Source organism: Myotis brandtii, unplaced genomic scaffold, assembly GCF_000412655.1.
Source record: "Myotis brandtii unplaced genomic scaffold, ASM41265v1 scaffold412, whole genome shotgun sequence".
NCBI classification, from domain to species: domain Eukaryota; kingdom Metazoa; phylum Chordata; class Mammalia; order Chiroptera; family Vespertilionidae; genus Myotis; species Myotis brandtii.
The window spans coordinates 506,745-532,258 of NW_005365832.1; the positions used below are offsets into that span (position 1 = coordinate 506,745).

General features: G+C 44.8%; 1 protein-coding gene across 1 annotated transcript in view; it reads right to left on the reverse strand.

The window, feature by feature from the left end:
* ANKRD44 (ankyrin repeat domain 44) overlaps positions 1-25,514 on the reverse strand; it is a 147,432-nt gene that overhangs the window by 78,791 nt on the left and 43,127 nt on the right. The window contains exons 8-15 of the mRNA XM_014545560.1: positions 24,007-24,084; positions 23,659-23,871; positions 18,762-18,840; positions 11,797-11,911; positions 5,250-5,332; positions 4,041-4,104; positions 1,742-1,810; positions 115-255 (exon numbers count right to left, since the gene is read on the reverse strand). Of these exons, the coding sequence (XP_014401046.1) occupies positions 115-255; positions 1,742-1,810; positions 4,041-4,104; positions 5,250-5,332; positions 11,797-11,911; positions 18,762-18,840; positions 23,659-23,871; positions 24,007-24,084 (842 nt within the window). The remainder of the gene's footprint in view (positions 1-114; positions 256-1,741; positions 1,811-4,040; positions 4,105-5,249; positions 5,333-11,796; positions 11,912-18,761; positions 18,841-23,658; positions 23,872-24,006; positions 24,085-25,514) is intronic.

Here is a 25,514-nt window from a genome sequence, read left to right on the forward strand (position 1 = left end):
ATCTGGGTGAGAGAGATGCTGCATCCCAGCATCCTTAAGGCAGAATGAAGGAAATTAGCCAGCCTCCCCTCCCCTCCCCGGCCCCAGGGGACACAGGGACAAGGCTGCCTTTACTTTCTGTCCATGTCGGAAGCCGCGGCGTAGTGCAGAGCTGTCCGGCCCCAGTCATCGGTCTCGTTCACGTTGGCCCCCGTGGTCACTAAGACCTCGATGCAGTGGAAGTGGCAGTTCGCAGCTGCATAGTGCAAAGGGGTCCTGGAAGACAGGCGGCAAGGTGTGACCTCCCTCAGGCGGCACACAGGCCCATGAAGGCAGGGTTCCTACGGGTGTGGAGAGCTCTTCGTCCCCCAGAGCCCGGAGGCCAGGGGCGGTGCCTTCTGTGACGGTAAATTGCAAGTGAGGCTACAGAAACAGTGGCTTCAGACAAGGCCGTCCACCCGCAGACCTGCCTTTCCACTCCTCGCGCCTCTCCTGGTGCAGGTCGATGTCACTGCCCGGATGAAACACTGCAATGCCATCCCTCTTAGCCTCCTTATCTCGAATCAAACGTCCATTGACTTTCTAGTTGTTCCGGATGAAGAACTCAGTTTTCTAAGGTCCGATACCCACATCTGACAATCCCGTCCTAAAACTTCTGGTCCTCCCCCCTGACAAGGCCTCGTGTGAAGCTGAAGACCTCCCCAAGTTGGTCCTGATCTACCTTCATGGAGTGTCTCTCTCTCCCCTAGATGAGCCCATTATTGAATCCAAACGAAATGACCTGAGGTTGTCCCTGTCATGTTCACACACCCCTCCACTGTGCCACGTTGCTCTGTTCCCTGGAATGCAGCAGGGAGCAGCATTCCACCCATGAAAACCCCAACTCCACCAGAAGTTCTCTCTCTTCTGTCTGAGATCGCCGAGCGCCTGTCTGGGCCTCTCTCATCCTGTGCTGCCCTGATGTTAGCTGTTGGTGTCGTCTCACCTTCTCCACTGAACTATACGGCTAATAGGAAGAGCGATACATGTGGAATCCGGTGCCCCGGGTTCTGGTCTGGACAAGTGTGCAGGCCAGCCCCAACCACATCCCCTCTCCAGGCCCGGGCGTCGTCCTTCTGGCTACAAGAACCTCAGGTCCACTCGAGCTCTGAAATCCCATGCACATGCATAACTCGTTTAGTTTCTCTGGGCTCAGTTTTCTCATTAATTAAAAAGGATAATGAGCATCTCCATGTACCTCATGGAGTTACTATGAGAAGCCAAGCGAGTAACATTTAGAAAACACAGCACTTGTAAAGCATACCGCAGAGCAGGAATATAAGGTTTTATATCACTTATTTTTAGTCCTCAATTATTTTACAGTCCATCTGGTGTTGCTAGTATCAGGGGATACTAGCCAAACAAATTGCTAGAAATGGAGTAACTTTTTTTGTCAAGTACCATTTATCAATTTTCAAGTCCAACTATTTTATATTTTGTAGGCAATTTTTGGGCTCTTTGACCACTTGATTTACTCCTGTTTAGTTCAAAAAAGGGAAATTATAAATATTTTACATGTTGGATTGCTTATGTTTTTGTTGCTTTGTTGGCGTTTCGCTACAAGAAGGACTTCCTTCCAAGGATGGACTCTTCCAACCAGCTCCCCATTTTAGCTCCCTGTTTACCATCCCATCATCACATGACAGCATCACATGGCTTCCAGATGGACTGCTCCCTGCTGCTGTTATTTAGGCACAGGAAGCAGAGTTCCGTGTTTACATACCTCCCACACTTGTCCTTTTTGTGGAAATCCGCTCCACTGCTCTGCAAGAGTTTTATACATTCCACGTTACTGGAAAGACAGAGAACATCATTCAGGGGTGGCGGCGACCTGCGGGGCTCGCTGCAGGAAGACCTGTGTTCTGCAGAGTGTGGTGGCGGGAAACCACAGTTCCAGCTTTAGATTCTAACAACAACCTGAATATACGGCAAGGCCATATTAAGGACCTACGGTTCCTACAATTATTTTTTCAAAGCTAAACGATCAATACGAGAAAGAGCTTGATGAAACATTTTCAATTCCATGACGATGGCATTTAATGGTTATTATATGATTAAACCTTTCAGTGGTGGTCTCGCCATGTGCCCTAAAATGCCCTTTCAAAACCATCAGGAGTGTGGGAAACAGCCCTCTAAACCTAGGGTCATGTCACCTTTAAACAACGAGCCAGACTGGAGAGCATCACCTTTCATCAAGGCAGAATGAACTCGCCATGACCACCATTTCTGACCCAGACCTTCCCTAATGGAAAATGAAACGGCTGCGTTTCCCTGCCCCTGTGGTCTCGGGAAGTGAATGTGCAGAACCACGGCCGAGAATGATGTCGTGGAGCGCAGTGATCTTCCAACGCTCCTTTGTCATTCGCAGCAGCAATAAATCATGTTTAGTGGAGAGCGAAGGACCCGCCGAAGTGAATTTTCCTATCGAAGGGCGTGTCGTTAAATATTAATTCTAATAGGAGTTACAGACATGGATTCAGAATGGTGTGCTGTCGCTTTCTGTACAGGCCTGATATATATTTTTTTTAATGTGGGCATCAGAGGAGACAATCATCCATCATTGTTGTAAACTTCGAATACTAAGAAGTGGCCTGGGATTTACTGTTTTATTATCACTTAACTAAGAAAAATGATCTCGTTCATGATAAGCCTGAGCAGGGCTCTCCCCACCCCACACCCACCCGTCATAGCCACCTTTCTCAGAGAACAGGCTGTTTTAGCCATAAAACATGAGAACTTTCGAGACCACTCTGGGCTGGGGTAGCCTGCCTGCTGATATAAGCACCTGTCCTTCCTGCATGAAGCCAGAGGCTCAGAGGCAGACAGATCCCAGGTGTGTGGCTCACGGAGCCCACGTGATCTGGGGGATGAGGTGGGGAGAAGGAGGGTTTTCACACAGACAATAGTGTGGTGAAGGCCTGGGGCGGGGGCGACGGGGGCTAGAAGGGGCCAATGGGGAAGAAAGGGGACATATGCAATACTATCAATAATAAAGATTTTTAAATAAAAATAATAATACAAAATTATGAATATAAAACTAGATTTCAGATTTCAGAAGGAAACCATGCAAATAAGGGGCCCTATAGCTTCAGTCATCCCACTTCTAATATACAGACAAGAGGAGAGATGTTGTTGGTTCTCAAGGATTAGGAAATTGATTAAGAACCAACACCTTGCCCTAACCGGTTTGGCTCAGTGGATAGAGCGTCGGCCTGCAGACTGAAAGGTCCCGGGTTCGATTCCGGTCAAGGGCATGTACCTTGGTTGCAGGCACATCCCCAGTTTGGGGTGTGCAGGAGGCAGCTGATCGATGTTTCTCTCTCATCGATGTTTCTAACTCTCTATCCCTCTCCCTTCCTCTCTGTAAAAAAATCAATAAAATATATTAAAAAAAAAAAAGAACCAACATCTTACCCAAACAAAGCCATCTGAGAAAGGCCAGGTTTGGCTGATGTGTGGTCATACATCAAAATATATTGATGAGAGCCTTAATCTAACCACTGATATCAAAAAGAGTATATCTGATGAAAAATTATCTTTACAATAAAAAAAGGCAAGGGTTAAACTTCTTTCTTATCCTTTGGGTTTTCTTAAGCGTTGTTCACATTTAACCGCTACGAAGACTTAAAAATAAGGACAAAAATGTCTGTAAATGAACTCAATCTTGGATTCCCTCGATCAAATTATTTTCTTTCAGTGTAGGGAGTACCAAGGAGATGCACATTCTATAGGGTGAAAATCTATAATTGAAAAAAAAAACGGAAAGGAAATAAAATGAAGAGAAAGAGAGAATAAAACCAAAGAAAAACTATTTCTAGATGAGATGGGCTAAAATTTTTCTCTGGAAGGACAATAACGCAAGTAAATCTGGAAATGCAACCCAGCGATACTTGGTGTTGGTAGAAATGGTTCTGACCCAGTTCACTAAGGAAACGACCTTTGAGTCACAGACCACTGACGTCCAGGGAGAGGCATTCGTCATTAAGAAATGGAAGTCACAACTGAAACTGCTCACTACTCACCCTCCTGCAGCAGCGGCATGAAGGCACGTTCTTCCGAATTTATCTGGGGTGTCTATTTCAAAGCCTGCAGACAGCACGTGCTCATTACTAAACAAGGACACTATGCTATACTTTTGTCCTAGTTAAACCACAAGAAACATTGCAGAGACAGAAAAATCAGTTAGTAGAAAAACCAGAATGCAAAGCAACTGTAGTCAGAAAGAGGTTGTCATGGAAACAAACGAATGGGAACCGCTCAAGCGTGGCAATTTTATAGGAAGAACCGGGAAGTCAAGAAGAATTTATTTTCACATTCAGCTCTGGGTGAGCCCCAGCCCCGTATCTCAACCCCAGGACAGACATTGATGGAAACCCATTGGAGGCAAGGAGGGCGAAAGCTGGGCGGACAGGACACACGGAGAAAACACGGAAGGTACAGGAGGGATCCCAACATGCCGGCATAGAGAGTTTCTTAACGTTATCATCAGCTGCCAGTCAGTCTGAGGTTTGGGAAACGTGCTCTCATGCAGGGATGCTTTTTAGACATGCCAAAAGCAGTGGGAGCAGGATCCACCACAGGTAAAGTACTTAAAGGAGTCAAATGCTTCTGGAATATCTGCTGAATTATGGAATAAACAATCTTTGCCTTGCAGATCCCCATCGCCTTTGAATACATGGAGGTTGGCAGAAGCAGCGATAAGAAAGATTAGCAAGGCTCCAAACCAGAAGGGATTTCTTGGTTCCCAACAGGCCCGCATTAAAAATAAATAAATAAATAAAAATGAGACCTAATTGGAGGGGCTCAGCCATGGCGATTTTTCAGAGCCCACGGAGTGGAAAGGTCACATGACATTTTCTACTGTCAAAATGGGGGCGGGCGGAGGGAGATTTGGCCGCTTTCCTTTGCTGAAAAGTATTAAATGCTAAGCTACCATTTTAAGCTTGAAAGAAGTTTTCTCCATTCATGACAAACGTGCTGTGAGCTGTGGCCACTGCTGCCTGTCTCTGACTCTGGATCCCCCGAGCTCTAACTTAATAAACAGACAAAACTCTCATTCAGGGACAGCAATGCTGACATCCCGGCAGCGACAATGCCCAGGTTTGCTGGGAGCTGCCCAGAGCAGGTGATGAATGAATGACATGAAGCACAGGCAGCTCTGAGCAGACACGGAAGCCACGTGGCTCACGCAGGACACATCCAGCCTCCTCGCTGGCGATGGAGGTACTCACCCGACGACAACAGCTTCCGGCAGCAGTCGGAGTGAGCGTTTAGGGCAGCTAAGTGTAAGGGGAACATGCTATGGATCCCACACCTGAGGAGGAAAGAAACAGAGCAGCTCACGGGAACAGCTCTCAGGATCCATGCAGACGGACGATGACCTTTCTAGGTGTTCTCTGCGAAAAGTCAAGCCCACACACCTGGCTCAGGGACTCCTGGCTGAAATAGTTGTGCAATTCTTCCACTCGAGAAGTATGATGCACTCATTTTCTACCTTAAAGTAATAAAGTCCTGGGCCTAAATCAGAAGTAAAAGCCCCTAATAATGTGAAGAAAATGTTTCACATAAACATTATGTGACTCTTTACATTTAAAATTAACTTCCTTTTTTTTTTCTTTCAGGTTAGCAATTTTATATCTAATTCATTCATTCATTCATTCATTCATTCATTCATCTGCTCACATAAACATTATGTGACTCTTTACATTTACAATTAACTTGCTTTTCTTTTTTTCTTTCAGGTTAGCAATTTTATATCTCATTAATTAATTCATTCATTCATCTGTTCAACACTTTCTAAGTATGATATACTATATTAAGTGCTAGAGCAGTGGTTCTCAATCTTCCTAATGCCGCGACCCTTTCCTCATGTTGTGGTGACCCCCAACCATAAAATTATTTTCGTTGCTACTTCATAACTGTAATTTTGCTACTGTTATGAATCGTAATGTAAATATCTGATATGCAGGATGTATTTTCATTGTTACAAATTGAACATAATTAAAGCATAGTGATTAATCACAAAAACAATATGTAATTATATATGTGTTTTCCGATGGTCTTAGGCGACCCCTGTGAAAGGGTCGTTCGACCCCCAAAGGGGTCGCGACCCACAGGTTGAGAACCGCTGTGCTAGAGATAAGACAAACTCTCAACTTCGAAAGCAACCTGCTTTATTCCTTGAATTAATAAGCAAATATTTAGCTTTAGCCAGTTTGGCTCAGTGGATAGAGCATTAGCCTGCAGACTGAAGGGTCCCAGGGTCAATTCCGGTCAAGGGCACATGCCAGGGTTGCGGGCTCCATCCCCAGTGAGGGGCGTGCAAGAGGCAGCCGATGAATGATTCTCCCTCATCATTGATGTTTCTATCTATCTCTCCCTTTCCCTTCCTCTCTGAAATCAATAAAAAGAAAAATAAACAAATAGTTATTATTGACCTACCATGTACCAAGCACTTCACTAAAAGTTAATAATGGCTGTACAGTGGGGCCTTGACTTACGAGTGTCCCGACTAACGAGTTTTTCGAGATACGAGCCGTCTCTCGGCCGATTTTTTGCTTTGAGTTGCGAGCTAAAATTCGGGTTACGAGCCAGCTTCAGATACCCCACCGCTAGTTGGCGCAGCGAACGTCACAGTGAACGCCACAACATCAGCCCAGCATCACGTGTCTCACTCGTTCACTTTAAGATTTGACATACGAGTAATTTGAGTTACGAGCTCCGTCACGGAACGAATTAAACTCGTAAGTCAAGGCCCCACTGCATTATTGAAAATACCATTTTTGATGAAAATATAAACTGTTTGCCTTTTGCAGGTAAAACTCCATCTTCCTAATAGACCCTTATCCTGCTCACGAGCCCACATCAGGATCCAGCCACAGAAGCGCCGCTGGGAGTAACAAACCTGATCTGGCGTCTATTTCAAAACCCTAGCAGACTTTCCCTGACAGTGTTCCAGAAAGAATGTGCAAAAGCACTCTCAGGCAGATTCTTCCACCACAGCACAGTCCCCAGGATGCGCCCCTGGGGGACAGGCAGCTTCTGATGGCAGCGCCTTCTGCCTCCAGGTTAAATCCTCCTCTTCCCATCACCTCTCCTCGAACAAGGACCCCAGCCGTGTGCTGAACTGTAGTTCACAATGAACAGCATCATCGGGAAGGTCCTGTGTACTTACAAGCACTTATATTGTTAGTGATCGTTGCTCATTACATCTCATTTTATTCAAATAATAGATTTCAGACTTTGTAAGCCGTCTGCATAGCACAAGCGAGGTCATCTATTTACACCTGTGGGTACATTACCTAAGATTCTTCTCTGGCACTAGTGGCCTGTTTTCAGATTCTATGCATCGTAAAAAACGAGATTTGAATTTGGTTAAGTGTTGGATACATGAACTTCACTTGCTATCTCAAAAGTTATTCTGATGTGTGTGGATGTGTGAACGTATACCCGTATTCACAGATCTCTCATGGTATTCAGAGTGTCTGCGAAATCAGAGTCTGCCAGCAACGAGCCCCCTCTCTTTCCATGAACGCTTCTCTCTATTTTGAGTGTTTTTGCTCGGTCTTCCCTCCGTCCCTTTCTTTTCCCTACATGGAGATTTGCAGCCCAGGGTCTATAATAGCTGGCATCCATCAAGACATGCAATTTGCCTGTCTTCCGGGCAGTGTCATGCGCAGGAGCACTGCTTGTAATTGCCTCTCTCATCGTTTACAAAAAAAACTCTGCAAAGCAATTGCATCAGCGACAACCTGGATGCTCACGGAGAGGAAGAATGTGCTGGAGGAGGGGAGCGCTTTCTGTTTGTGCTGCTGTTTCTATTGCTCCCTCCTGATGCCAGTGAAACACGGCAATTTCTTTTCCTGGATCGCATGTTTTAAAAGCTTCTAACTACATGGAACTGTAAGCTATGAGGTTTTAGCTAACAGTTTAATTTATTTTAGGCAGTTGAGGCAAAAAATATATGATTAAATATCTCTGGACATTTCCAAGAGGAAGATGAATAGAATATTTTCTAGGGTGGTTTTAAGTTCCTGAGAAAACATGAAATCGAGGATTGGATTGCTCAAGATTTCTTTGAGACTTCTTCATTTTATATACATATATAAAATACTAAAATATAAATATGTGGCCCTAACCAGTTTGGCTCAGTGGATAGAACATCGGCCTGCGGACTCAAGGGTCCCAGGTTCGATTCTGGTCAAGGGCATGTATCTTGGTTGCGGGTACATCCCCAGTGGGGAGTGTGCAGGAGGCAGCTGATGGATGTTTCTCTCTCATCGATGTTTCTAACTCTCTATCCCTCTCCCTTCCTCTCTGTAAAAAAATCAATAAATATATTTTAAAAAAAATAATAAAAATAAAAATAAAATAAAATATAAATATGTGAAAATTTTATATTATATACTATATGCATAATATATTTATATACACAACACAATGTATATGTGTACAATATATAATGTGTTATGTATCTTCTATAATATATAGGATTTATTTTCTAAAGAGACATAGAGATATATATTTATATAAAATAATACAAGCAAATGAATTAATGAAAATAGCATCAAACTCTATAAGAAAACATAAAAAGTGTAAGTGATAACATGACAGCAACAGGATTGTTTAACAGGATTATATTCTATAATCTTCATGATCAATATTTCCTATCAACCATACCACTTACCATCACTGTCTTTAGATAATTCATTATACTCTACACTAGCTAAATTACCTCTTCTTTTTTTTTTTTTTTTTCTGTTTGTTAGTTATAAACCTGAGAAGATAAGGGAGGGAGAACTACTCCTAAAATGTCTAGCAAAAATTCTGTTTGGTATATATTTTTTATTCCACAGTTAATAAAAAGTCACTACCTCAGTGTAGGTTTTGAAAACATTAATTTGGACTCAAGTTCTACTGGCATTTGAACTTGAATATGCTGCTATGATTCAAATAGGAAAACTAAATATTAGGCCGCCATTGGAAAGAACATTAAAGTAGAATTCAGAATCTCTGAATCACTTCAGAAATGATTCATACATTTCAAAATAAAATTCCTCCTTTATTGCTATTCAACAAGACTGCTCATAAAGGAAGGATTGTAAAACCGTTAGCAGAAAATGAGGATTCGACTGTCTTAGAGGTCAAATAAGAAGGACCACTCTTACATCATCAGGCCTACATTCAGGAAGGCCAATCACTGAGGGTGTCAGCTAACACCAAACTTAACAATGTGTACGTGGCAGGAAAGAGGCGACCAATTCCAGCTAAATGGCTCCATTTATTTGACCAGACATAAAATTAATGGAACGCATTTGTATTAGCTATTTCTAATTCAGCTGTAAGCTGCCGTCTCCTACCCAGTTACTTCAGGATAAATGAGGCCAGAACAATTTGCAGACGACTCTCCGGAGTGAGCAAAGGACTTCTGCACCACTGGAATATCAATTCTTTCAAGTGTTCGCCTTGGCATCAGACAGACATGGCTATCCCTCCCTATTTCTAGTCTTTTCTAGAACCTTCCTTTAGTCGGGAGTGGGGAACGGGGCCCGCAAAATCATTTGGTCTGGCCCCGCCAAGGCAACTGCAGAAGGGACTCAAAATTCAATAAATCTAGGAGCTTTGTTCATAGCAACATGAATCTATATTAAGTGAACTATAGTGAGCGAATGATGTTAGAAATACCTAAATGTGGTTAAGGGAGGGGACGGGGTCAGAAACTTTGAGTTTGAGTTTAGTCTTGCTACTTGCTGGCTGTTTGGTCTTCAGCAAGGACAAAGCAGTTCTCTCATCCAGAAAATAAAGATCATGGCGTCGCTCTTTCTTACCTCTCTGAGCTCCAGAGCACGGTCTGCGGCTGGACTCAGGGCTCGTGTCCCTTTATGGGGTGTCAGAGCCCTTTGGTTTTCTTCTCTAACTTTTTTAGGTTTGGGGCGCTTATCTCTAGGGTTTTCATTTCTCTTCGTCCTGACCGACTGTGCTCACTTCTTTCTCTGTCTTAACTGCAGCAGCATTTGGGATATCGTCAAGCAGGTAACTGTTCTGAAACCCACCCCACCTCCCCAAGCCATTTACATCTGGTTCATGCTCAAGCAAGGCTTTTCATCCTGTTGTACAAAATTGTCAAGTAAAATAAGATTCCTAATAATACACTGCCCTCATATTGTTCTGCCCCTGAAAATTGTTATTGTTACCCACGGTCTCTGTGATCAAGGCTACACTCTTGATTCAAGTATCTAAGGCCCTCTGTAATCTGGTTCTACTACATATTACTAACAAATAATAGTTAACATTTAATGATAGCTTATTTTGTGATAGGTACAAATAACATGGATTATCTTGTTTCATAACCTTAGCAGATGTATGTATATAATCCATACAGCTCTTAACCTATTCCAGAGAGCTTTACTAGTAATTAAGTCCTTTCATCCTTATAAACAAACCAGTGGGTAAGTACTATTATTACTCCCACTTTTCAAATGAAGCAACCGAAGCACAGAGAGATTGAGCAATGGGCTCAAGGCCACACAGCTCACAAGCAAAGCAGCTTGGCCTGGAGCCTGGGCAGTGACAGCCTGGGCCCCGCCTGGGACATGGCGCTGCCTCTGGGCAGAGCATGGCATCCCCATACACACTCTTTGAGCCCAAACTCTTCCCAGAACTGTACCCTTTTCATCTTTTGTTCCTGTGTTCCTCTCTGCTTGGGGTCTGCCACCCTCTGCCTACCTAAACCTCATCGCCTGAAGGCTGTTCTGAGCAGTTGGCCACACGGGCGCTCTCCCCTTCCTGTCCACACTCTAGGGCAGTGGTTCTCAACCTTCCTAATGCTGCGACCCTTTAATACAGTTCCTCATGTTGTGGTGACCCAAAACCATAAAATTATTTTCGTTGCTACTTCATAACTGTAATTTTGCAACTGTTATGAATCGTCATGTAAATATCTGATATGCAGGATGTATTTTCATTGTTACAAGTTGAACATAATTAAAGCATAGAGATTAATCAAAAAAACAATAGGTAATTATCTATGTGTTTCCCGATGGTCTTAGGCGACCCCTGTGAAAGGGTCGTTCGACCCCCAAAGGGGTCGCAACCCACAGGTTGAGAACCGCTGCTCTAGGGCATACTGTCTACACCAAACATCTTGCCACCTTCGTCCTGCTTCATTTGGAACTTTATTATATGCTAACTTGCATGGTTCTTTGTGTTGGGCAGGCCTTGGGCCTCCAACACAGTGATGACCTCCTTGAAGGTACCAACAAGGTAACTTCTGAAATTCCCCACAGCGCCTGGCTTTGTGACAGCTGGTCCAGATGCCCTATACATCCTTGTTTGAAGTGAAGTGTGAAATGAGGTCAGCTCCCCCTCCCTATGTAGCACATTTACTCAATTGGACCCTATAATTACATAATTAAGAAAGCATCCTGAATAAACTCTAAATTTGCCCACGTATGATTCATTTTCCCTGCTGAACTGAGATGGAACATGGGAAAGAACAGAAGAATATTACAATGCAAAGTTAGGAAGGAAGCTCAAGTCTCCTTAATTAAAACCACTGGAATAGGCCTCTTATTGATGTGGCTGAAAAAATTAATTTGGTTCTTCCTTACATCTGTCATTAAAAGTCACTTAATTTCATTCAAATTTAATTTGTCCTTAGCATAAATGGTACAGATCCACCTGAAGCTGGATAAACGGGCCTATCTACCGCAGGGCAGGACCCCTTTGGCAGTATTTCCACGCGCGGCAATCATTCCCCCGCATCTGGCAGTCACCTACTTGGCTGTGTCCGCTCCGCTGGTGATTAGGGTGTTAATCAAAAGCTCGTGGCCGTATCTTGCAGCCACGTGGAGAGGAGTGTTGCCATCCTTATCCACGCAGTCGATTTCTCCTCCTGGAAAAGATTTTTTAACACAGGAGATAACGTAAGGACCCAGGCTGATCTGATGCTACCTTCTCCGCTAGTCACTCGTGGTGATCAGATGTTGATTTCTTCCCTACTCTGTGCATCTCTCCCCCGAAGTAGAGGAACGCTTTTCCGTCTGAAGGAGGGGGATTAGCAAAGCTGCATGGAGGGAGGTCTGTTAGAAATGCTTCTGAAAAAGCTTTCCATATTGTCATATGAGGACCTAACATCTTACAATCAGATCCCTGCTCTGAAGGGACAATATAATCAAATCCTATTCAATGTAATTCTGAAGACATACTCATTTTCTACTGTACCTGCTGAAGTAAAGATCTATGTAGGCCTTATACTAAAGCTAAAGAACCAAGGCGAATAGAGAGTTCAGGAAAATATTTTATGTAGTTTGATTGTCTAATTTAAAATATGATGAGTAAAATAAGTAAAAGCATGAACTGAACTGAAAATATATTTTTAAACACTATCACATTCATCATCCGTAGTCCATAATAATATAGTATTTCCTTTGTATTTTGTCTTTTTCCCCAACTTTTTCTTTTACTACATTTCTTTTTCCGCTTTTTATATACGTATATGTAAATATGATTAGTCTGTTTTTTCATGTATTTGAGGAACCACTTAAAAATCAGTTAGACATATGACATTTCACCACTAAGAACAAAGACACGCTCCTACATATATATCCATAATTCCATCATTATACCCAAGAAATTTAACATTGATATAATTTTATGTAATATACAGTGCATGTTCCAATTTCCCCAATTATACCAAAAATGTGCTTAAGAGCTATTTTAAAAAATTCCAGGATCCAATCTAAAATTCTGACCGCATTTGGTTGTCCTGCCTCTTTAGTTTCCTTTAATCTACAAAACTCTTCTTGCCTTTTATTTATTTTTTAGTCTCTGGTGTCACTGATACTTTGGGAGGCCAAGCCAGGCGCCCTGTAGAGTGTTGCATTCTGGAATTGCCTGATGATTTCCTTATTACTAGATTCAGGCTACACATTGTGTCAAGAACACCCCCGAGTTGATGCGCATCCCCCACTCCATCTCCTCAGCGGACACGTAAGGTCAAGTTATTCCATTACTGGGTGGCGCATCTGAGAAAGTTCTAAAAATGGATGAATGCACAACAACGTACTCAGTGCATGTTTCAAAAGTCACAGTTCGATTTTTACAAAGCCCCACTCTCACTTCTATCCCTTCCACTTCATCCTCAACCACATCCTGTAGAAATCACCTGCACTGGTTTGGGTTTATGTTTCCTGTGTTTCTCTGCAAAAATAAGCACCAGACTCTTTCACACCCGGCTCTTTTCCTTTTCATTTAATGCCTCTGGGAATTCACCTCCAGAGACCACTTCTTGGAGACCTTCCTTGTCTCTGTACAGCTTTACGGTTTCCATTGCCCGGATGTACCAGTTCACTGCCCCAGTCTCGTATGGATGAGCATTTAGGTTGTAAATATTATTCTTGCCATTATCAAGAACGCTGTAGTGAATAACCTATGGCTTCGTATTTGTTGGGTATATCATCCGGGTAAATTCCTAGAAAGGGGATTTCTAGGTCACAGGGTAAATGAACGTGTGGTTTTGTTAGATTTGCTAAATTTGCCTCGTTAGGCCCTGTGCAATTTTGCAATTTCGGCAGCAAGGTATGTGTGCCTTTACCCCACAGCCTTGTCAAGCTATGAGTACTGTCATGTGATGGGTGAGAACTGGCAGCTCAGTGTAGTTTTCACTTGAATTTCTCTTATCAGGAAAGTTGAGCATCTAGTCATATATTGAAGAACCATTTGTTTATCTTTTCCTATGAACTATTTGTCATTGCCTTTTGCCCATTTTTCTAAGTGTGTGTGTGTGTGTGTGTGTGTGTGTGTGTGTGTGTGTAAGGGGGTTCTTTTATCCCTTGATTTTCAGGGCTCTTAAAATATTTAAGAGATTACCCATTTATCAGTAATACATGTTGCAAACATTTTCCCCCTGGAATTTCATTTGTCTTTGGTGTGTCACCCTAAAAAATATTTTTGTAATGTACCAATCTTTTATTGTACTTAGATTTTAAGTTGTAGTTAGAAAGGCTTTACCCACATCCTGGCAATAAAGAAATCAACGTGAAAATATCTGCACATCAAATCTTTCTTACTGTGGTACAGTACTTATTTTTAAAAACCAGTTATTCATATCAACTATAATCATTTCTGTAAAAATAAAAGTAATGATTATATATCTTTATACTGTGTATACATATACATTCTTAAATACAGAGAAAAATCTGGAAGTGTCGTCAAACTGTCAATAGAAATTCTTGGGATGGCGGTGGGGAGACATATTGGTGAATATCATGGGCAATCTTGTGATTTAACTTTGACAATGAGCATGTCCTAATTTTATAATCAGTTAAAATAAGAAAATAAAATTAGATAGGATCTTCTAGGGACTTAACAGATTGTTTACTATGATCCAAATTTAGAAGCATCCAACTTAGATCAATCATTTTTATGACATGATGTAATCTTGGGGACAGGCAGCCAGCTGGTCTCCATGGATACCTCAGAGCAATCCTGGTACATGTACTTGTCTAAGAACCGCCTACAGTAGGCCTGGAAGGTCTACTCCTGGAGCTGGTCGGGGAGATAAGGGGGGCAGACCCCCAGACTGCAGAGAAACCTTCACCCTGAACACACACTGAATCACTCGGGCCCTTCACAGCCAAGAGCCGGCAAACCTTTCTCAACAAATGTGAGAGCTGCACGTTTACCAGCCTCAACTATGCCAAAAACTGGGTAGAAGAAAGAAGAGTGAAAAATATTGAAAAGGGTGGAAAAGAGAGGCTGAGTCGATAAAGTTTCTTCCAGTTGTTGTGCTATCATTTAATAAGTCCATTTAAAACTGTAAAAACATAGATACTTCCACACACGCTTTTATTGTCATTTAAAATACAATTCAAAAAAATAAAATAAAGCACATTTCAAGAAAACATAATTTGGGTAGTTGTTATTCAGAAATGTTTTATATTAAAATAGGACCTCGAGCTGAATGAATTTCCATTTTCCATTCACCCAAACCTTTCCATTTTTACCTGAAGACCTTTAAGATGTTCTTGGAATGCAAATTAAATGCCTTTGCTATTCATTTAAAGGTTGCAAGTTAAACACTGGTTATCTGTCCTGGATCGTTAGTGAGGAAAAAAAGTATCTGAGTTTAGAAGAACGCACTCGCGCACTCGTCTGAAGCTAGTTCCATCGCACATGCAAGGACGCTCAGCTCACCAAGTTGCCTCAGAAGAACTGTGAGCCAAAAGGTCAAAAACCTCACGATGACTCATCCTAGCCCAGCATTTGACTCTTGCTTTTCAAACTCTATGTATTTGTACAGCTTCCTGAAGAAAACAGCTGCTTTGAACTTTTGCAATGTACTGAGAGGCGTCTGAGCAGCTGCCTGGGGCCAGCGGCTGGACTCAGCGCCTCCTGATTCCATGTTGGGTTTCGTTCAGGTCCTTCCCCCTCTGCCTGTGATGACAGAGCTTCAAACACACTGCGACTGAACAGCAGAGGCTGTCTTGCTAACGACAGAGCTTCAGACAACACACTGCGACTGAACAGCAGAGGCTGTCTTGCTAACCAACTAAAAAAATCAATGGCTGCCTTACCGAAGCTGGATAATTCTGGAAAAACAAAGTGATTATAAAGAAGAAATAACCCTGACTAGAGAGCAGAGAAATGCCATAGGAAGTCCAACCCCAGAGTGACTGAACAGAACAACAAACACACACAGCATGCTCCTCGCAGCCTGCTTTCAGGTCCAGGAGCCAGCACTGTCCCCACGTGGGCCAGACCTGGGCCCCCTGGCCCAGAGACCCCTCCGAGGCACACAGGCCCTGCGGGTGTGAGGGTGAGAGCCTCCGTACTTTCCCAGAAGGAAGCCAACCGACCGGAGGGAAGAACAGAGCTGCTTATTCTCCTCCCTGAGGACACTTTGTAAAATGTCAAATGGAAGCACTCGCAGTTCTCACGTGGGGGATGAACGCAAAGAATTCTCAGCTGGGAGGAGAATGAGATCATCCTATCTCAGGGACAACTCACTCCAAATGTAAGCGACTCCTGGACTAAATAGAATTCAAGTCAAAGACAACTTTAATGTCCTTGTTTATCCAGAAATCACGTAAGTATAGTGGTTAAAAATTCAGTCTCTGGCCCGGCCAGCGTGGCTCAGTAGTTGAGTGTCAACCTATGAAGCAGGAGGTCACAGTTCAATTCCCGGTCAGGGCACATGCCCAGTAGGGGGCATGCAGGAGGCAGCCGATCAATGGCTCTCTCTCATTGATGTTTCTATCTCTTTCTCTCCCTCTCCCTTCTTCTCTGAAATCAATAAGAAAAAAAATATATTTTTTAAATTCAGTCTCTGATGTTAGACTGCCTCAGTTCCAATCTCTGTGCCTTCACATACCTGCCAAATATCCTGGCAAAAGCCACACCCTCTCTGCCTCAATTTTCCCATCTTTGAAATGGAGCTCTTCCTCATGGGGTGGTTGAAAGGATTTGTGTGCACATCTAAGCCAAGCGCCCAGCACAGTGTGAACACTAGACCAAAGGTAGCTTTGGAATTATATATAACTAGAGGCCCGGTGCACAAAATTCGTGCACTCACTGGGTTCCCTCAACCCGGCCTCTGCCCTCTCACAGCCCAGAAGCCCTCGGGGGATGTCTGACTGCCAGCTTAGGCCCACTCCTCAGAGGGAGCAGGCCTAAGCCGGCAGTCAGACATCCTTAGTGCTGCTGCGGAGGCGGGAGAGGCTCCCGCCATCACTGCCGCGCTCACCAGCTGTGAGCCCAGCTCAGGGCTTCTGGCTGAGCAGCGCTCCCCCTGTGGGAGCACACTGACCACCGGGGGGCAGCTCCTGCATTGAGTGTCTGCCCCCTGGTGGTCAGTGTGCGTCATAGTGACTGGTTGTTCCACTGTTTGGTCGATTTGCATATTAGCCTTTTATTATATAGGATGGACTACATATTCTAGCCCCTAAGTCCCCATCATTTGAGACCCCTGGACCCCATCCAATGCACAAGCAAGATGGCAGGCCAGCCAAGAATGAGACAGGCTCTGAAACAAAGCTCCTTGGTCACAGAGGACAAGAGATGGGGTCCCTTTCAGGTCTCGTCCCAACTCAGACGTCTAGCAAGGATGTGCAGAGAGGGCGTGGAAGTCTTCAGGTCCTCAGGGACGGCTTTTGGAGAAGTCAATGCAGCGCCCCCATGCCCCGCCCACCGGGGGGACTGTTGTAAGCAACTAGCATAGCAGAGGGCAGGTGGGTCTGGCCAGGACTCAAAGGAGAAGGCCCGTACGTCTGGCCCACAGGACGCTCGTGAGGAGGGCAGAGCTTACAAGGTGAGAAACTACTCTCTCTGGTCTGGTCACTGATGCTTGAAGTGGCTCTAACAGGGAACAAAGCTTTTATGCCACAGAGCTAAGGCCCAGTTCATTTGAATTAATTTTTTAAAAGTAAACTATACCAAATTTCTCCCTAGTTTTGTTTATTTTTTAAGGCAGGGGACACTCTTCTGAGAAATGCAGTGGGGCAAGGAAACTGATCAAAAGAGAGACACGAGGGTCCTGCCACCTCCCCTGTCCACGCCCAGCAGAATAAAACCACCAACGCGGTCCTCTCACTAAAGCGAGTGTCCAAGGCCACATATGCCAATTACAAAGAGCGAGTGTGTGCCATTAATCTTCATTTTCCCTCCCCAGGCTCAGTGGGGACTGGTTAGGAAGGCCTTTCCCCGACCGTCTCCCTGAAATGCTAGACATGTCCTTTGCTTTGCTGCAGGTATTCTGCTTTCGAAGCATCATTTCCCTGGCTGGTCTTCCGTCCAAATGTCAAACGACGGTTTGGTTTTACGACCTGAGTGCCTACGCTCTAACTCAGTGCCACGAATAATTCAAGTGCATGTCATCAAAGTCCTGACAGGTGAGAGAAAAACAGGTCCAAGAAAATTGATGCCAGAACTGTGAGAAGGAGAAATGTGGGTCAGCTAAAGATAGCCGAGGAGCTGCGGGGTTCACCAGGAACGTGAACTAAAATCTGGGCTAACCCCGTGGGGGGCGTTTCGTGGTTTTGGTGTGTGTTTTTTTGTCAGATGTCTCTGAGATTTGCTAAGATAACAGACTTGGGCTGTGAAGGTCAAGCCACTCGGGTGCCGGCCTCCACCCACAATGTGAAGTGACCCTCCCAGGTACTCTGGCTGCGGAGCCAGCCCATTGGCTCACGTAGGCTGCTGCTGTAAGCCTGGGAGATTGCTAGATCATGTGACTTCCCAAGGTCTCTATCGAGCACGTGATTGTTAGGATTCTTCACATCACATACTCACCTGCTTTTTTCCTGGGTCAACTCATCGTTAGCTACCTTTGCCCGAGCAGCCCAATGCGGTTCACCTTAGGGGACGATGGTGAATTCTGAAACTTGAAAATAGCTCCGACTTCCTGCTAGGAAATGTATAGTACTTATTTGTATCAGTTTTTGAGTAAAAGTGCAGGATCTTGAGCCTATGTAGGTATGTATACCATGTCTAGTTTCAGAACTCACATGTTCTTTGACTGACTGGGGATGGACTGTGGAACTTAGTGGCTTTAGGTCGTCCCTCCTGAGCTGGCTGGGGATGTGACGTCGGAGGAAGAGCTTTTAGCAGAGCACATCAAAGGAAACTGCAAATCCGAGCGCAATGAACTCTAAAAGAGCATCACCTTTCACGTTCAGATAACTGACAGCCCATCTCATGGGACCAGAACACTGTTCAAATAGGAGAGTGCGGAAGAGGCCTCTTACCGTTCTGAATGAGGGTCTGCGAGCGTGTGAACCTGCCGTGGACGGCTGTCATGTGCAACGGGCTTTTGCCATCTTTACTCTGAAAAAGAAGGGAGAGAGAAACAATGGACCAGGGACATGGGTCCGAGACATCCCTACGGACACTGCTGGCGATGTCCTGACAATGTCCATTTAATTTTTTTTAAGTATAATAAAAAAATGACAAGAGGCAAAAGATAATTTTGAAAGCGAGTGATAAAGTGCATGTTATACCTCAAGTTGCTGCATAACATCACATCGTAAAGAAGCCGGGAGAAGTGAATATTTTAGAGAAGAAATGCAAAATGTCTAGTTATACTGACAGTTTTTAAATGACTCTGTTTCAAATGGAATAAATCCTCCAAAATGTTTTCATCTCCTGTAACCAACTAGTTGAAGGAAGTTTTCTCCAAGGACTTTTTTTTTGAACTTTTGTCTATAGTCCATGAAAAAAAAAAGAAAAAAGACAAACGGTGTGTTACCTCGCTTGGCCCTGAGTGACCTGGCGTAGCCCAAACTGCTATAAATCACTGCAACTCTCAGGACGAACCTAGAATCCTCCACCATCCCTCCCTTCCAACTCCAGAGGAAAACTTTCTGACTGTTGCAAAAGAGAAAGGCTGAATTCACAGCATCAAGGCATGCAGCTGTCCAGCCAACTGCCCCTTTACCATCACCTGGAAACTGGTGTACTGAATTCATACACCTCTTCATTGTTCAAGATATCAGTGATGGGACTTCCTGACACAGGTTCAGCCAAAACATAAAAAATGCACAGAATCTATATACTGATCATCATTACACCAAATACCCAAATCCCACACATTTAATTAAGAAATACTCATTCATAGAATTTCTTAAAATAGTAATCCCCCCCAAATTATTAGTTATTTTAGACCAAAGGTATCCTCAACAGAATGCCTCCTTTCATTCAAGTATTGTAATAATAATAATAATAATAAACACACTATGTAATTTTATTTTTCTAAGTCTCGGGGAAAACACTTTTCTTAAGCCTGAGGTTAAAATATGTGGTTTGTAAAATGCAAGTTCATTTTAGTGATGCATCCCATATACTGTTCCTTTAAAATGGCTCTTGGTTTAAAAAATTCTACAGTGGAACACAAATCATTACTTAAAGAAGTGTTTCTCAGAGTGAACCGAGGACTACCTGCGCCTGATCATCGGGTTGCTTGTGATAAATGTGAATTCTGTGCCCAAACCCAGACCTGCCGAGCCGGAATCAGGGCGACGGGAGCCCCACTTGTGACCTGCAGAGCACCCTGCTTTCCACTGTGGGCTGGAACCGCTTGCAGAACCACAGGCTTGAACAGAGGAGTTGACGTCTATTCCTCAGAAAGGAAGCAGGGAGCCACGCACAGCCTGGGCCACGGGAGGAGCGCATCAGAGTGGGAGCTGCCTGGCGGTGACAGTTCGCAGGCAGCCACAGAAAAAGAACTGATAGCTCTTTCCCCGCCTCACAGCAGTGTCACCCGAGTCAGAAAGGGCTGAGGAAGAGAGAGGGAAGCCCACCGGAAGGCTTCCTGAAAGGGGATTTTTAGAGGACAAGCAGCAGCACTCAGGATAGTGAGGATATGTGGCCACCCCGGCCACGCGTGCGCAGCGCAGGAGGCTCCCCAAAGCTCTCCGACTCCAGAGCCTGGGCCCTCTGTCGGAGGTGCAGCCAGTTTCAAGCACCGAAACCCTGGGAACCACTTGGGAATAAGGATTTAAAACACCCCCCAGCCCTGCACCCCCCATAAAAACATGACGACAGTCCAAGACGCCTAGGGAGAGAACAGAAGTTGCAGACTGACATGAACTTGTCCCTAGGTGGCGCTATTTCTTTAAATTTTGCTCTAATGTTGTCTCTTAAATTTAATATGAAAACATAACTAATTCGTGATTCATTAAACACATAAAGCCATGGGTATTTCCGTGTTTAGATGGTATCTTTGTACATATTTAACTGAGCACTTTTCCACGCCTAGAGAACAGCTTAAAGCCTTCCCCGAGGCGTCCCCCCAATCTGGTGGTCACTAAGCAAACTGCGGCCAGTGAGCCGGAGCAGAAGCAATGGGCCTGCAGAGTGTCGTCTACCAAGAGGGTCCATTTCAGGGACAGCAGCGCCACACCTGCTGTTCCCTTGGCGTGTGTGTGCCTTTGGTAAAGGGACAAATAAATAGGCTGACTGACCAAGGTCAGGAAAACCCAAAGGACAACGTGATGGTCAGCGGTGATGCCCATTCGGGTTTATCCTTGTCGATCTTTGCCCGGGTTCGTCTACCACTGAGTCCAGGCCGTTGCTGACTGTCCTTTCCTCATAGGGAGACGGGTGGCAGGGGGGCGGGGAGGTGACAGGAAGCATTACAAGTCACTTTAGGGCAGTTTTGTTCATATGGTATGAACTTCAAAAAGCCCTTGACCACCAATGAAGGTCAAAAGGACACTACTTTGTAGCTCGCCTTGCGAGCTGGAACTCGGAGTCCTCGGGCTGAGAGGAGGGGCCCTGCCTGAGACATGGTGCACATGGGGGCTGGCTGTAGCTGCTGATGTTCTGAGAACCTCCGAGATGAAAGATCCCTGCATGCTCGAAGGAGAGGTCATGTGCAGTTCCCTCTGTTTATTCACAGCTTTGCTTTTCCAAATCTTATTCTTAATGTCTAGGCTCCCTCCGATTTCCAGATGCATTTTCCCAACAGATTGAGGGCTCGGAAAGTTTTATTTGGGGGATTTATTTCATTAAGCAAAAAGCTCTTCTACTGGCTCAGAGTGCAGTCATAAATTATGAAGAAAAACGAATTGAGGATTAAGGATATTTTATGACAAATCTGAATACTCTTTTGGGGCAGAATTCAGCACCATCTGAGGAAGACTGATCCTTGGCCTAAGGGAGTGTTTCCCTCTTCTTGACCCTTTTCCTCAGAAATCCGTTCATTCTCTTCTTCCGCTCCTAATGCCGCCCTTCCTCATCCTCCAACTCCTCACAAAACCTTCCCTAAACACACAGACATTGTCCTCCCCGGGAACCTGCAGGCTTTGTGCTCTTTGTGGTATATATGCTGCCTCCCAGAGTCACCAGCTCCGTGTCCTACTAAAGGCCAATAGCGTCTCTAGAGCACAACACTAAGCAGGGGGAGGGGGCCAGACAGAGCCAGAAACCCCAAAGGGCTTCCTAAGTCAATGGAAGAACTTTCGATGGATTGCTGTATGAACCCTCGATAGATTGCTGTATGAACCTTCGATGGATTGCTGTATGAACCTTTGATGGATCGCTATATGAACCTTTGATGGATTGCTGTATGAAGTATTATGTCTCATTTTATCACAAATAAACTAATATTACAAGGTCAAAGCCACGGTCAATCTAAGCAAAATGAGGGATTGTCAAATGCACGCAGGACACATATACTTCCTCCTCTTTCAATATTCTTGCCATTGCCCATGAAGACATGGCTTTTAGTGTTTTGTGAGGATGGAGGAAAACAAAGTGAACGCGTGGGTGGGTATTGGCCATATTTCAATATGTGATTTCCCTCAAGCTTTAGAAAATCTAAACAAATACAAACTGTCTTGCAATCTACAAACACTGTCAAAAGCCAGGGAGCAACGTGGTAGAGAGAGATAACCACTTCAATTAGAAAGCTACCTCCAGAGTCAGACAGAATGGCTCTACGGAAATGTCAGATGATCTATGATCCCAGCAACCATCTGGAATAGCAAAGGGGGACCCGAGAGAAGGAGGAAACCAAGAGGATGTAGACAGAGTGGATGTAGGGAGGTTGAGGGGAAAGGCTAGATTTAATTCAAAATCCCACCGGCATAGGTTTGAGAACACATAAACCCAAGTCTCAGGTTTTAAAAATGCTATTTCCTATATTCTACTGATGATTAGCAGTCCACAGGAAAAGTTAATATTAAATCTATTAACTATGCTTCCATGTCCGTTTTATGGGGAAGAGAAGGCTGCCATACACCATATGGTGTATAGTAGAATAGCTGAAGAGAATTTCAGAGTTCTAGATCTTGTAATTAGAGACCATCCAAGGTCCTAAGTGGAGGTAAGAGGAAGGTCTTTGGGGGCATTGAAGAGATCCAGGAACTGTAGCCCAAGGTGGGGGGAGAGTCATCGTGTGGGAGTGTGGGATTGAAGTCGGAGAGTGTGCTGGTGGGAGGCTAACAGGTGGCCAGACCTTCACTGTCCCTAGGCTTGTGGACATACACAGCTGAAGCCCCTGTCCAATGGGAACTGCCACTGTCAGTGACCGGGGAGCAGTAGGTAGGTGTGTCCTTCTAGCCGCGGGATAAGTACACTGAGTATCAGTCACATGTTTACAGAGGTGATTGAAAACCTTTGAATTAATTGAATGGAGGTTGGTGAAAAGAGAAACTTTAATTTCAATAATTTTTCTTTCTTTGGGGGCTTTAAGGATGTCCCTCAGACACCAGGATGGCAATGTCCACAAGCCTAGGGACACTGAAGGTCTGGCCACCTGTTAGCCTCCCACCAGCACACTCTCCGACTTCAATCCCACACTCCCACACGATGACTCTCCCCCCACCTTGGGCTACAGTTCCTGGATCTCTTCAATGCCCCCAAAGACCTTCCTCTTACCTCCACTTAGGACCTTGGATGGTCTCTATTTACAAGATCTAGAACTCTGACATTCTCTTCAGCTATTCTACTTTTTCATTATTACCTGCTTTTCTTCATGAAGACTCTACACTCCCCTCCACTTCCTTCCTTTTCTCTAACTCTTTCTTTTTTCTTTTATAATTGATTTTAGAGGAAGGGAGAAAGGGAGAGGGAGAAGGAGAGAGAGAGAGAGAGAGAGAGAGAGAGAGAGAGAGAGAGATAGAGACACTAAGAGTGCCATACCTGGATGTTAACATCCGCCCCGTTGTTGACTAACAGCTCAAGACACAAAGCACCGTGGGTGGAGGCAGCAGCAAAATGCAAAGGGGTGAAGCCACTGTTGTTGGGCTGGTTCACGTTAGCACCGTAGTCGGTCAGCTCGTTGACTACAGCGTCCTGCCCGTTGTAGCAGGCCAGGTGGAGCGCTGTGTTCCCATAGACGTTGATTTCATCGATCTGCAAATGAGTGCGGGACAGGGGGATTAAAACCCCTGCAGCCAATTCACCCCATTTCCCACAAAAAAAAAACCTAACGGCTGTGCCAGAGAAAGAAAACGTCCGTCTGTCAACGTAATTGTTCAGCGCTTACACCTGCCCATCGTGGTCATCCTGGAAATACTTGTCACCGGAGGTAAAGAGCAGCAGAAAGGGGGTGTGACAAACAGTGAACTGGGGAGGAAGAGTGAGTAAGAGGTTTCAACTAGTGGACAGAAAGTTGTGGGCTATGGAAGGGATTAACAAGTGAAGGGCAAAGCTGCCTGGAATGCCAGAGGAGAAGTGAATCGGGGGAGTGAGAAAGAAGCCTAGCCGGCTGGTGTGGCTCAGTGGTTGAGAGTCAACCTATGAACCAGGAGGTCACGGTTCGATTCCCGGTCAGGGCACATGCCCGGGTTGTGGGTTCGATCACTAGTATGGGGTGTGTAGAAGGTAGCTAATCAATGATTCTCTCTCATCAATGATGTTTCTATCTCTCTCTCCCTCTCCTTCCTCTCTGAAATCAATAATAGTATTTTTAAAAAGAAGAAGAAAAAAGTCTGAAACTCACAGTGAACCCGAAGCAAAAGGAGTGGGAGGTGCACAGGGAGGTGCTGTGGAGCTGGAGCTCAAAAGTGGGGCTCAGAAGCCACCCTGGGTGTGGCTGCCGCCTGACACCTCACAAGGCCGCATCCTATAGCAGGACCAGGAAGCTGGCCTGGGTTAGGCCATGGCTCTGTCTTCCTGCCCCGATTGCTGGGTTTCACCCTCAGGGTCTCAGTTTTGCAACTTGGTTTTCCTTTCCTGCTCTGCTACCTGCAGGGGCTGGGCTGACCTCTCCAGCTCAGCACTGAACCCTTCTGCTGCTGTCCCTGCCACTCCCTCATTTCTGCTCGTAAGCCACCAGGTAAAAGGCCAGATTCCGAAGGTGGGATGGGGAGTCCTAGCCAGTCTTTAAAATTGACTGGTTAATGTGTATTTTATACATATAAAACTATTTCTCTATCTATTGTGACACAGAAAGTTAGTCTGTTTCTGGTTTTCCGGTAATTACATGCCCCCATTGCCCTCCGTCAGTTAGTTGCTCATTGAAACTCAAAGACAGGGTACTAGTAAGAAGGGTATTTTTCCTCTTGAGTTAAAATGGAAACAGGATTTAGTCCTGGACGGGTAGCTCAGTTAGTTAGAGCATTGTCCCGATACGCCAAAGTTGTGGGTTCCATCCCCCATCAGGGCACATACAAGAATTAACCAATCCTAAATAATAAAAGCCTAATATGCTAAGTGTCCGGTCGTCTGGTAGGCCATTCAACCAATCAAAGCGTAACATGCGAATGATATGCTAAAGTCGCTCAACCGCTCACTATGACATGCACTGACCACCAGGGGGCAGACAGTCGACTGTTTGACCAGTTGCTATGATGTGCACTGATGTGACCACCAGGAGGAAGATGCTCTGACCAGTAGGTTAGCTTGCTGCCGGGGTCTGGCTGATTGGGACTGAGCGAGACGGGCCGGACACACTCTGGAGCCCTCCCACAGTCCCTCCCCAGCTGGCCAACCTCCCGCATCTAGGCCTGCACCCTCTGGCAATCCAGGCTGAGGGGTTCCCCTCCCCCCCCCCC